Source organism: Corvus cornix, chromosome 1, assembly GCF_000738735.6.
Source record: "Corvus cornix cornix isolate S_Up_H32 chromosome 1, ASM73873v5, whole genome shotgun sequence".
NCBI lineage: Eukaryota > Metazoa > Chordata > Aves > Passeriformes > Corvidae > Corvus > Corvus cornix.
The window spans coordinates 47,295,919-47,309,805 of NC_046332.1; the positions used below are offsets into that span (position 1 = coordinate 47,295,919).

The 13,887-nt window shown below is 47.7% G+C and overlaps 1 protein-coding gene across 1 annotated transcript; it reads left to right on the forward strand.

The window, feature by feature from the left end:
• Window positions 1-223: 223 nt before the first annotated feature.
• RASL11A (RAS like family 11 member A) lies at window positions 224-2,273 on the forward strand. Its single transcript, XM_039566549.1, is given in 5 exon segments — window positions 224-277; window positions 279-360; window positions 443-499; window positions 572-651; window positions 851-2,273. Coding segments are annotated over 5 exon segments (711 nt in total). The 5' UTR covers window positions 224-238; the 3' UTR covers window positions 1,304-2,273.
• Window positions 2,274-13,887: the final 11,614 nt, after the last annotated feature.

The window sequence follows — 13,887 nt, forward strand, 5'->3', positions numbered from 1 at the left end:
GGGTGGGCAGCGAGGGGACGCGCCCGCGGGGCAAGTGCGGGGAGGGCTGCGGGGGACAGCCGGGGCTGGAGGGCCGCGGGGCGGTGCTGCCGGGGGGCGGTGCCGCGGGAGCGGGGCGGCCCCGCGGGCGGTGCTGCCGCCGGGACCTTTAAAAGCTGTCGAGGCCGGTCGCTCCGGGCGCTGGTGGCCGAGCCGAGCGGAGCCGTGCGAGCCCTTAGGCCGCCGAGCCGCCTCTCCCATGCGCCTGCCGAGCATGTCCCAGCCCTTCCTGCTGGCGCGCCATCGCCGAGTGCCCTCCGGGGCCGCCCGGCGCCCAGGTCCGCCTGGCCGTGCTGGGCGCCCGCGGCGTCGGCAAGAGCGGTGAGTGCGGGGCTGCCCGTCCCCTTCCCCTGCCCGTCCGTCCGTCCGTTCGTCCCGCCTAACGCGGCGCTCTGTGTTTCAGCCGTGATCGTGCGGTTTCTGACCAAGCGCTTCATCGGTGACTACGAGCCCAACACAGGTGAGGAGGGGGGCGGCGGGGCCGGGCGCGGCGAGCCCCGCGTCCGGCGGCTCACGGCTCTCTGCTCCCCAGGCAACCTCTACTCCCGGCTGGTCCATCTGGACGGGGACCACGTTGCCGTACAGATCCAAGACACGCCGGGATGCATCCAGGTATGGACATACTTTGGATCAATTGGTTCTTCTCTGCCGCCCAAAGGCTCAGCTTTTGAGCCCAAATTTCCTGCATGCCCAGACCTAGTCTCCTGAGACAGAGCTCAGGCTTCCCTTTGAGCCTGTTTGATGGTGCTGTGATGCAGCCTTTATACTTTCATGACCCAACGCAGAATCTGTGCTCTCTGTTGTACCTCAGGTGCAGGAAGACTGTGTGCAGGTGCTGGACTCCCTGTCCAGGTGTGTGAAGTGGGCAGAGGGCTTCCTGCTGGTCTACTCCATCACAGACTACAGCAGCTACCAGTCCATCCAGCCTCTCCACCAGCACATACGCAAGGTGCACCCTGATGCCAGGACTCCCATCATTATTGTGGGGAACAAAGCAGACCTCCTCCACGCCAGGCAAGTACAAGCAAAAGAGGGACTACAGCTGGCAAATGAACTGGGCAGCCTGTTCTTGGAAATCTCCACCAGTGAGGATTCCCAAGGCGTCTGTGATGTCTTCCAGTATCTTTGCAAGGAGGTCAGCAAACTACAGCATGCCGGCAGCACAGACAGGAGGCGGTCATCCATCATCCCTCGGCCCAAATCTCCCAACATGCAAGATCTAAAGAGACGTTTCAAACAGGCTTTATCTTCCAAAGTCAAGTAAACCTCCCAATGAGATCCTGTGTGACTCAATAGAATTTATTTTTGTAAACTAGTTAATAAAAATCTTTATTTTTATACTAATGCCAGCAGTGTAGAAGTAAGTATGTCAAAGCTCACGATTTCCTTGCTGTTCTCTCATTTGACTGGTTGGGTTATTTTGGGAAAAAAAAAAAAGCTGCATAGCAACTAAATAGAGGTAGCTGGAGAGGGGACTTTTGCCAGGAGGCTTTGATTCCATTTCTTTTTTGGGGGGCCTGGAATTTTCTGTATTAAGATACTCATGTGATTTTCTTTGGAGGCCTCTATTTCCTGTTTGTAAAATGGGAGTGTTAATGATGTAAATCATTACCTGCCTTTACACAATACTTGGAAAGCCCTTGGCAGAAAACTTTAGGGGAGACAAAAAAAGGCTATATTAAACATGAAAATATAAAAGTGTCTGTAAGAATTCTGATTATAACAGGTCTGCGTTATTCCCTCAAAGCTGCTGTTTTGCTTGCACCTGTAATAGCCTGAATGCTGATAGGCTGTAGGAATGAGCTCCAAATTCTGATGTGCTTTAGAGATCTGTTCTACAGAATCAATCATTTGAGCCCCAAGCATTTAACAAGAGGGTTGAGTTTCTCCTACAGATTGCTGTGGAACAAAGTGCTGAGCAATCTGCAGCAGAGGAGTATGTGGGATGGCTGTTGCTTTCTCTGGAGATGTGTCATAAGAAGGCCTGAAGCTTAGGTTTCCTGGACAGAAAATAGCTACATTTAAAGGGAATCACACCTTTATCTTCCCCAGAGTAATTCTGTAGCTATTTGAAACAGGTCAGACTTAACTCTTACTTCACATAAACTCTAAACCATACTAGAATGGGTTTTATTAACTGTTTGCTGGTTGTCTGAGCATGGAATGTGGGGTTTGCCCTTCCAGTATGCCTCTGAATTGTGTATGTAAGAAATAAAACTGCTCCATGCTGAGTAGAAAGTGTGGAAGTGGATTAATCTGTCCTCACTGGGAAACTCGATGTCCTCATTCAAGCATAACTCCAGTACTATTTTATTTACAAAAATCTCATAGATTAAGTCCAAAGACCACCTTTTTCTTTCTTTGTGTCAGGAAAGGGAGGTAGGTGCTGTGCCTTGCAGTTAGTGGGCAGCCCCTGTTGTTTCTGACCCCTGTGACTTGAAGCTTCTTGGGCCACCTTCACTCTTTATCTGCAGATGACTCTTCCTGATGGTGATAATTGAGGGAAGGGTGACTGAGCACGTTAAAGATGATGCTCTGTGCAGAAGCACCCGAGGCCTGTGTGAGCACTGGGCAGGGGTCTGGGATGCCAGCAGTACTATTCCCCACGCAGGGCTCTGTGCACATCTTCAGTGCAGGCATGTCACCTGTATGTCTCTTCCCTGAAGGCCCTGTGCTGCCCTACCAAAGGGCACAGGAGAGCTGGTACCCAGACCTGCAGGAACAGACTGGAACTGGGGACTGCAAGCTGGGTCCAAAACTCTTGGAGTTAATTCATGTCAAAAGCATGGTGCCAGCCTGGACATACCAAAGGACTGTTTGAACATGTTAAGACAATATTTAACGCATGTCAAATATTTCTTCACTGTGAGAGTTGCTCTGCCAGGCCCAGGACTCTGGGCTTGAGGGGAGCAGGATGATGGGTACATAAATTAGGCATTTATCCTGTTTGTCTGAATTTTCCTTGGCTGGCACAGATCTACTCTTGCCCAGAAGTTTTCAACTCTGAGCTGACAGATAAAGCACAGGAAGAACCTGCTGGTTCCCAGCTCATTTTACCCCAGCATTTACTTCAGTCCTGAGTGAGCAAAGAGGGCAGGGAGGGCAAAGCATCTCTCAGGTACTAGCAGGGGAGATCCAAAGCCTTATTTCTCCTGGGAAATGGCCACTTATGCCCTCCCTACTGAATACTTGCCATCCCCTTCTGTCTCTAAGAAGTCTCTAAGCCCTTCACACAGAGGGTAGGGTGGCTTCAGGAGGGTAAGTGGTGCATAGCCTGGCCTTTCTCCTTGATCAGAGAAAAATATGCATCTGCCTCTTTCCTCCCACCACCTCCGCTATGAAACAGAATCACAGCAATTTTCCCTGACAAGATGGATGAGTGGGTTTTCAGAAGGAGGGATGTGTGCGGCATCACACACTATTATGGCTGCTACTACATCAGCATCTCCCCCCTGTTGGACTATTTTGTCTACTTATCTCCAAGGTCTGAAATCATCCAGTAATGCTTTAAGACTTCATGAATTTTAAAATAGCAGCTGCCATCAACCTGTTCTGTGCACTTCAGCTCAGAAGCTGCACATCCCTAGACAGAGATAGGGATGTTTTCTTCAAAAAGCTTTCTCATGTTCCCTTTATTTTCTGTCCCACTCGAGCACATGGACCCAAGCTGCTTCCTCACTGTCTCTTGATGGGGACTTGGCTCTCAGCACAGGAAATGGTCAGTGTTGCAGGCTCATGCTCTATCCTGTGGTTTGTTTGTATGAAGGATCGTGGACAAGGCAGACTGTGAGCAAGGACTGTGTTCACACCATGGGCAAGAGCTGGGTTCAAGCTTCAGACAGAGAACAAAAATGATTGAGATATGGATGGATGGATGGATGGATGGATGGAAACAAATCTGCATCCCATGCCTGGATGTGCTGTAAAATGATTTTATTCCTGAGGGACTTCATTAGCTTTTGGTGAATAGAAGGTCTGAATAGATTCAGAATAAAGTCCTTTAGGCAAAGGTGACCTTTTGTGGCAGTTGCACTTGGCACATGACCACTGGTGATTCACACCAGTATGGCAGCAGGATCTCTTCAGTTTCTCCTGAAGTGAGGATCCAAAATCTGTTGTCCTTCTAGGAGCAGCATCGTTGAGGGTGATGCTGTTGCTGGGTCACTGCACACTACATGCAACACTCCAACCCTCAGAATGACATCCCTAAGAAGCCTCTTATGAATAGAACATGGCCCACAAAACAGCAACTCGGATTGGATCTGGGGTAATTAATGACAATTCAGATTTCCCTCTTGGTTCTCAGACTTGCTCTTCCACCACTCTCCTCATTTCCCCTATCTAAAAAGAAGGAGAAGCAAAGCCTTTTTATTGAAAATGGTTTTGAGAGAATTGGCTCATGAAGTTTTCTTACTACATTCAGTGCTTGATGCTTTTGACCAAAAGAACTATAAATGTATATTGTGACTTGTTATGCCAGTGTATATTGTGGAGCATAATCAGATGTATACTATCTTCCCACACTACCAAAAGAAAAATTAGGAAATGGAGATTGAGCTTTCATTTCAGTGCCCTGTGATACTTGATTTACAATTGAAAAGCTGCATAGTGAATTTTGCATAATGATTATAGAGCTTCATAGATGTCATAGCTGCTGTTTTGAAAAATGCACTTGGTTGTTTTCTATCCACGTTTTCCCTTTGTAACAGAAAATAACCAGCCCTAGGAGCAATCCTCACCAGAGACCCTCATGGTGTGAGCTGCTGTGTAGAGGTGGCTGCTTCAGCCCCATGCCTCGTCCTTTGGGCTTTGCTGGGCAATGTTAGGGCAGAGGTACCCATGTACCCAAGCTTGTGGGGTCGTGGTTCAGTAACTATATTTTGCTCTTGACCTGTGCACAGTATTTCCATTAAAACATATCTGTCCGGGAGATTGTGCAAGGTTATTTGTCAGCCTGCATTACTGGGAAGAAATAATTAATTCTTAAAGCTGGAATATTTATCTTCTAAGGTATTTGGCTCTTTCTGCATTACTAAAAACATCCTCTTCTCAGGTTTCAAATGGTCCTTGTAAACATTTTGTAGTAATTTTACCCCTTGGGATGGTAAGCCAATATCAGCAAACATTTTTTTTGGGAGCAGTTCAGAGAAGAGGTGACTACACTCTCCCCCAGCTGGGGCAGTCAGCTGAACTACAGACTCCGGTCCTGCAGCTGATACTTCCTTCCACTCCCGTAAACAAATCCCAGAGCAGGCAAAGTAATGTGCCTGTTGTTTGGGGCTCAGAGCCTGAACCCTTCCATGAGCCTTTAAGAGCTTGGTAGTTTGATCTGAACCACACTCAGCAAGCAGACCTCCCAATGATCCCATTTCTTTTGGGCATTAAGAAGTCCAAATGTCCCTTTTAACCCTAGAAGATAGATCTGGCAGAAGCCCAAGGAGTGCAGAGGTCATGGAGCAACCATAGCGACAGCAGCGTGGCATTGGTAGCCCCTTAGGATCTGAAGTAGATAAGGAGCTGTTGCCTTCCTGTAACAAAACAGCAGGCAATAAATATGGATGTGATTAGGCTGATTTGGGTGAAAATTCATTGGTTGCACTCAGATGCTGAGAAAGAAAAGGCCTGGCTGTCACCCCAGCGTGCCCAGTGCCAGTGACGAGGGCAGCTGGTTAGCCCTGGGTCCTGTCCGTGGCTAGGGAGGCTCCCCTCACCTCAACAGAGACATCTCAGCAGCTTCTGAGTAAAGCATGCCCTGCAGCCCATGGAAAAGGAGGTATGTCTGAGATAGATCATTTTGCTCCTCCATGGGGAGAAACCACCCTGCATGATCCCCCATCGTGGGCAGCCATCCCCGGTCTGTGCTCCCCAGCAAGGAGGAGATAAGCCCATGGTCCAGACCTACAGTACTTTTTCATTCTTCACTATCTTTGAGCCTCTGAACTGAGTTGGGGAAAAGCTGGCCTGGGCTTTAGACATGAAGTAACCACTCCATCAGTACAGACAGGAGGAGAATTTGAGGACTGTATATCAGAATTATGAATTTTTTTACCCTTTCTCTTACGCCTTCACGTTTTAGACAGCATATAGAGGCTAAACCAGAGAGCTCTGCTTGGGTTTATTGCATTCTTCAAGGTGTCCAGTATCCCATTCAAGCAGCAATGTCCCTGCAGATTAACGGTACTTAAAACACAGCATTAGTCAAGAGGGAATTTTTACATCTGCCCAAGTGCTGTTCACATATGGCCTATTAAAAAGGCTCCTAATGGGCTGGTTTGTGGCTGTTGCACAACAAGGCTTTGGCTGTTATTAGAATGTGCAGATGAGCTACAGCACCTGCTCGGTGCTTGGGGCTCCCCATCCCTCAGACACGCAGCAAGGGGAAAGGTGCTGTATTATTTAAAGGAAGGCCTCAAGAAAGCACTGGTGCTTCTGCAGTGAGCTCAGTCAGAAGCAGCGTGGGCTCCATTTCCTTCAAACAGGTACCAGTAAGTGATTTGCTATTAAAAAATGTTCATAAAATTTCGTATCTGGATGCTCATGTTTTTTCAGCACGTAGCAAATGGATGCAGATGGAGCGTGACTTCTGGTGACCCTTCAGTATTTAAACAGGGAGATGCAAACGAGTCTCATGTGCCTCTCTCATGCCAATGATCCTGCTGTAGAAGAGCCTGTCTAGAATTAAGGGCTATTGGCAGGAGGCAGAGGTCTGTGCTAATTCAGGCTCATACCTTGAAGATAAAATATGCATCTGGTTGTTGAGGTGACTCCTAATTTTAGCTCTGGTGTTGAATAATGGAATAGCATTAATAGTCTGATGTAAACCTGTCCATATTTCTTATGCAAAATAACCATCTCGGTAGTGAAACAGACTCCTTTGATTTTGCCTGGATGCTGAAGAACACTGCACAATAAATATGCATTCAATTAGCTTAATGAGAGTGAACAAAGACGTATTGCCTAATATAGCTGCAATTCCAAGAACTGATGCATCAAATGCAATGAATTGTCTTCCCAGGCTTTTGTTTCAGGGATTTCTGATCAAGCTTGCTAGAAGGCATTATAATCTATTTGTCTGTGTTAATGAGACATTCAGATATGAAGCTGATAAAATATAAGGAAGACATGAAGCAGAACTGAGCTATTTTAACCTGGGCAGTGAGCTGTGTTGCTGGCTGCATTGTCCTCTTGCACAATAAAGGAAAAACACAGGAGGAAACAGGAATTTTCAGGGGTCCACCTTCATGTGGACACAGCAGAGGAGAGGTAAGGAGATGAGAGTTCTTCTCCCAGCCACACCACCCAGGCACGTGCCTGCGTGCTGTACAATGGGAACCAGTAATTGTAAAAGCTTCTTGCTTACCTGGAGGCAACACAATGGGCTCCACTCACTGCTTGTGCCCTTCCTGATCTTCAGCATCCTCCCAGTAGGGAGCTGAGCTGGCAGACATGCCTTAGATACTGGGGAGGTTCCTCCTGGCAGCTGACTGAAAGTCTCCATGGTCGTGCCTATGCTGCCAGCTGAAAGAGAGCTGGAGACTGAATCCCAGTCCCAACATCCAGCGGACTGGTCCATACCCACTCCTCTTAAAGCTGATTGCCCCTAGATTAGGCAGGTCTCCCTGAAATAGTATTCAGTCCTGGGATTCTTCTGGGCCCTCTGGGATACTCAGGTCCTTAATGATTCTTTTTTTTCCCCTTGTTTTTTTTCCCCCTGCACTTCAAAATACCCCAAATTATTTGAGAGCTGTGTTTGAGCCTAAAAGAGTGGTATTTCTAGCATGCAAAACAGGCTTTCTGTTTCTTTGCATGAGGCTCATGGAGGCATTTTAGAGAGCCATGCCCAATAGGGTCCTGTTAAAGGTTGTACGGGCAGGACCTAGCACCACACCATTCATGCTGTCTTTTGGGACACAGCTTGTGGGAACGAGCTGTTCCCAGGGCAGTGCTTGGAGGGAGCTGGCTGGGGCCACCCACAGAAGGCAGTGAGCTGTCAGCTGGAGTAGGTGGTCAGAATTCCACCACAGGGGTCCACTCCATGACCCTCCTTCAGGCCCCTGAAGAGACAAACCTGTTCACTCCAGTGAAGATCAGGATTTTTCTGTATAGCTTGCCACTGGTGAAGAGAGTTTGGCTCCATTGTCTTTGTCACTCCCCTTAATGCAGGTTCAGGCTAATTTTAGAGCTCTCCTAAGCCACCTCTTTGTCAACTACCCAAATCCACATCCCTCAGCATCTCTTTGTGGCTCATGTTCTCTAGGCCACTGCCCATCCCGTGGAGTTTCTCCAGTTTCTCAATGAACTACTGAACTACAGGTCCTAAATGGGAAAACACTTCTGGGGCAGATTTACTAGCACTGAATAGAAAGGGAGCAATAACTACCCATCAACTGCTGGTTGCATTGCTCATAATGCATCTCCAGAGTACTGTTTGCTTCATTTGCATTGAATTCTCCCAGAAGTCTCATAGAAAAACCCAGGCCCTTCCCTGCATGGCTGTTATGTAGGCAGAAGGATGCCATCCTACACCGAAGCACAGGATTTTCACTGCTCTCATTGAACTCCGTGGGATTTCTATTGTCACACATCCCAAGTTTCTCAAGGTCCCTCTGGACTGCCTATCTGCCAGCTCTGCCAAATGGAGATGGCTGTCATTACTTCTCATCTATTACCATCTGTAAATGTGCTGAAAGTGCCCTCTGTGTCATCAGCCCGGTGACTGATGAAAATATTGAACAATATCAGCTCCTGTGTCATTCCCTGGGGTCCTCTGTTCATTACTGGCTGCCAGATGGCCCATCACAACATTGATTATAATTCTTTGACCTAATGGTCCAGCTAATTTTTGGTCCAGCTAATTTTCAATCCATCTAACAATTTGTTCATCCAATTCATGTTTGCTCAGGTTTTGCATGAAAATGCTGCAGGAGAATTTCCATCTATCAGAGCTGTTTCTGATCACTGTTTCTGATGATGGACAGCAGCCATGAGGTCAGATCAGCACCCTCAGGTGAATCCCATCTGCTCACCTGAATCTGAATACTTACAGCTTCTCAAAGTAGACCTTCATCTGTTTCTCCTCCTATTGGTTGTTCCCCTTCTTCCCAAATCATGCTGAATATGTGAAGGTGTGGGAGTAAGCCTTGCCAACGGAAATATATGCAAAAAGCGCATGATTTTTGCTTATCATCTTTTTGCTTATCATCTGTCAGTGGGTTGGCTCACACGTTTGTCGATGGACTCAAAATTTCTCCACGTTTGCTTTTGCTGCTAAGACACATGTAGCATCCATCCTTCACATTTCTTCTTGTCCCATGCAGTCTAAGCTCCAGCTGGGCTTTGTCCTTTCTGATTTCATCCCAGAGTGAATGAACAATGCTTGCAGGTTCCTTTTGGTTGTCTGCCCATGTTTCCAGTTGTTATGTCTTATTTTGCATGTCAGTTAACTGAGAATATACTTGCTCAGACAAAATGCTGCACAAGGGGATGGTTTGCTCCCAAGCTGTCATTTTCATACTCCCTGAGCCACTGTTACTCTTCTCTGATCTCCCAGGCCTTCAGCTAGATTTAGGGTGTCAGGTCACAAGCATTCCTCCTTGGCATCCCACCTCCAGACTGCAGTTCCCCATCTGTTTGCACTTTGGGTCCATGGCACCGCCTCAGATCTCACCTCATTTCTGAGAACCGAAGACATAGTGCTGAGGAGCCCTCCTGCCCTCAGGCATTTCGACAGTTCAGCTCCCTCTCTGTGGGGCTTGTCTTGTCTCCTTCATGTCAGCTGTAGAGAAGACAACAAATAATGGATATAAACTGCAGCACGGGGATTTAGGCAAGACGTTTGAACACAATTTCTAAGAGTCTGGGCAGTTAAGTCTGGAAAAGGAATACAGCAATCCCATACAATCTCACTCTTCAGAATTTTTTAAGAGGAAAGAAGAGGGAAGTGGGGTTAGGTATTCCTGTGCTGGGTCTGGAAAAGCTGAAAGAATTCCTAAGCCCCTCTCAGCCCCAGTTTTCTGTCCTCTCTTCAATGTACCATCTGCCTTGTTCAGTCATTTCTGCTCATTTCAGCTCCTTTCTCCACATGACCAGGTCCTCAAGGGCTCCCTCTGACCCTCCCATTTTCTGGTCTAGAAAAATGCATTTCATTCCTTCACTACCAGGAGCTCCATTTCTTCATGGCCAGCAGATCCATCTCTTCATGGTTTGAAAAGCAATGGAGTCACACTAGTGGGTGCCTGTGAGCACACAAGGTCCTTGGGGAAAGGGGCTGTTATCCTCCCCTGGAGAAGGCTGCCCACCCACCCATCAGCTCCTCCCCAGAGGACACAGAGAAATGCAGGGAATGTGTGCTGCTGATCTTGAAAGGGAGCTGGAAATATAAACCAGAACAAGTCTCCCCCTGGCATGGCTGCCCACCACCAGCATTGGGAATGCTGCTGGGTGAGATGGAACTGGCCACCTCCCTTTGTCCGTTGGAGCAGCTCCCACCTAGCAGGGAACCCATGCTCTCAGGCATGACCATCAGCAGCAGCTCAAACATTGCCAGGGATCATTTTAGATGACTTCATTTAGAGAATCACTCAGCAAATACCAGCAGAAATCTGGTATAATTGTCATAATTTCCGCTCTCAGCAGTAACTCCCTTTTGTCCTCCCCATATGACAAAACAACACAGCTGTGCCCTGTGGTCCTGTGGTCAGGACACTTCCTCCATCTCCAGCTCAGCAGCGTGCCATGGAAAGGTTATACCACCTCATCAGTTGCTATCAAGTGTGGGATGTGGGGCTCTGTGCTCGCTGGAGAGGAAAGCCCTGGTGCTCAGGGTGCAGCTTGGCTCCCCAGGGGAGGCTCCAACGGATACCACCCCTGCAAGGGCAGGAGCTGCTCCCACCTGTGCTGCCCACCCTTGCTTTCCCCAAAAACTTCAGTCAAACCTGGGCTGAAGCTCTTCACTTCAGCATGTGCATTTCTAGAAAAAACAGTGACATCTAATCACATTCACTCTTCCTCAGGCCTCCTGCAGGTCAGGTTTACCCCATGGGAGCCACAGTTAAGAACACTCACAGCCATCCCAAGTCACAAATCTCTGCCCCAGTTAACAAAAACCAGATGTGATAAAAGCAAAACCATCTCTAACCTCCACATTACCTAATGAAATCAGCCTATTCCATGATGAGCTTGTGCAATGTGAAGTTTCACAGCTCTTCAAAAGTGGTTCATTAAACTATTAACCCATGGATGTTCACTGCTTTCAGTTCCCAGTCAACACTCAGAATTTGCTGCAAAACTGTAAGGAAGGTGGGATCTAGTTCTGGGATAGTGTTTTGCACATTGCAAAGGGTGGAGATAGGGAAGGTGACGTTTCTTTTGGGGGACAGGTATTGTACATATAACAGTGTGCACTCAAGCAGTACAATGCAACTGCTGTAAGTATTTATACTATTTAAACAACATTTAAAATGGGGAAGCCTCAGGAGGCCTCCTGAAGTTTGTCAATACCAATTTTAGTCCTAAGGACACTTTGTGGCATCAAACCCTTAATGAAAGATTTCCCAAAGCAAATGGGAACTTGGAAGACTTTTATATCTTATATTTTTTCTATTTCTTATGTTCCTTTTCTTCTCCTGATAAACGCTGTATAATCTATCCACAAGCAGGTAGTCTGAGAGAAGATTTTATTACTGACAACTATGGACAGTAGTTTCTTCTGTCTGAAAAATAAAGATAGATTTGTATAGTCTTTGCTGCTGCTCTCAAGAAAATGCCACTTTCCTCACCAGAAGTCAAAGGCAGGCTAGACTTTTCTTACCTATTTTTCTAAATTATTTCTAATATTATAAATTTTTGCTTTCACAGCACAAGTCCTGTGGCGTGACTTTTACTTTAAAACCCTCGGCTCCTGGAGACAAATCTCTCCTGTCATTCAATGCAAATTTCTAACCTTCACACACTAAAAGAAAAGTGATGGGCAATGATCTAATGCGACCCATAGGCCCAGAAAATTAGAGAACATCCTGATCTCCAAAGCTTATATTTTAAATTGTATGATTTTTAAATCGATCTATTAATGTGGAGAATTAGGAAAGAGAAAGGATGGCTTGTGGTGATTTTTCTCCCTTCTCCAGCTTTTCTGTACTTTAAGAAAATGGCCATGCAATCCATTGGAGTGAGCTGAGGAAAGTGGTGTCAGCCAAAATCATTGAGTCATGGAAATCTGGGAGCTGCAGCTCTTGAGAGTTCTAGACAGGGGTTGGTGTGCTTTGGGAAAGGAAATGCTGGTTACTGTACATCATCTGCTTGCTCTCCTGTTGCACTCTTCCTCCAGGATTGGGGAAATTTGATTGTTTTGTCCCTTATGCTTGTCGGAAATGTTGCTCACTGGGGACTCTGACAGCTTTGTTTAATCTCCCCGGGGCTGTGCTCAGAGGCTTGAGCAAGTTGCTGCTGTCAACAGCTCAAATTTGAATCAGGCCCTGGTTGCTATCAATCAGCATGGGGCAGAGGGTTGTGCTCAGCTAGGAGAGCCCAAGCAGACAGCTGAGGGAGGAAAAGTGCAGCAAGCAGAAGCCTTGTGTGCACAAGCCTTAGCTGGGGGCGACTGCCTGGGGCAGATTGCACTGAGGACAGGAGCTACTGACACCGCTTAGCCCTGACTCAGTGAAGAGGGTGGGATGTGGGCATTAGTCCTATCTCCTAAAATGAGCTCAGTAAGTGCTTGTAGGCATCAATGACGTGAACAACCTTGGGAGGCTCTTACCTCAGAGGTAGGATCCACCTCCACCAGAAATTTATAATGCTCAGAAAAGACTTGCTGAGTCTTCTTTCCCCCTGCGCACAGGCTAACACTGAGCCCAGGAATCTCAGCGCACCTGAGCAAGAGCTTTTGCTGCGGCAGGGAGTACCCTCGGCTCTGTGGCAGCCCAAGGTGGGGATCTCGCTGTCTGTTCCCAGCCTCATAGAGACGAGCACGTGGCAGCTCAAGCTGAGCACAAAAGAGAGAATACAAGAGAAAGTTACAGGGTCTTTTGTAAAGACTATTTTTTCCCATTTTCCAGCTCTGTTGTGGTAGCCCAACCCCCCAATGGGCTGGGTGTCTATCAAGCTGGTGCCATCCACTGGGTGGATTCCCCCGCCCAAGATAGTGGGTCTGGGGGTGGATCCTTGGGCGGGACTGAGGTCTGAAGTCACACCCCCCACTGGGCGGCACCCTGGTTCAATTCCTCCCCCTGTTCTGGAATGTTCTCCCCTATTAGGTTGATCATTGGCTCCTTGTTGTAACTCCCCCCTCCCGGTTTCCCCTATTGGTCCTTGTTGAATTGTATCCACCCCCTTGCTTGTACCTCACTGGTTGTTTCCCTTTTCCGCGCCTTGTTCCACCCCACTATAAAATGTCATGCACAGCCTTCTTCAATGCTTCTTTGGTCCGTAGTCCTCTCACCGGTAATGTGGTGGAACTCGTACCAAGAGCCCCTCCTGTCTTCTTTGTCTCCGGGTCAATGTGAGCCCACTCTGTCGGCTCCCTGACGTGCTTCCTCTAAGGAGGAGCCAGCACGTGCATCCATCTTGTGCTATTCCTGCACCAAAGTTGTCCGGCGAGGACGTTGCGGAAGCGACGCTGTATCCCCTCTGTCTGAGGGCATGCCAAGGCTCGTGCTGACGAGCTCAGCTAGGTCACAGCTTATAATAAGTATATAATCTCATCTTGTTAGCATGTACTGGTTTTGTGTGTATAATGCAGTCTTAAACCTCTGCTGAGTTCTGTGTGACTAACATTTTCTGCTGAGCTCCTCATCAAGTAGAGGCACAGGCTCCAGGCCTGCTGGGGACAACTACTGGTCCTCTGTGGTG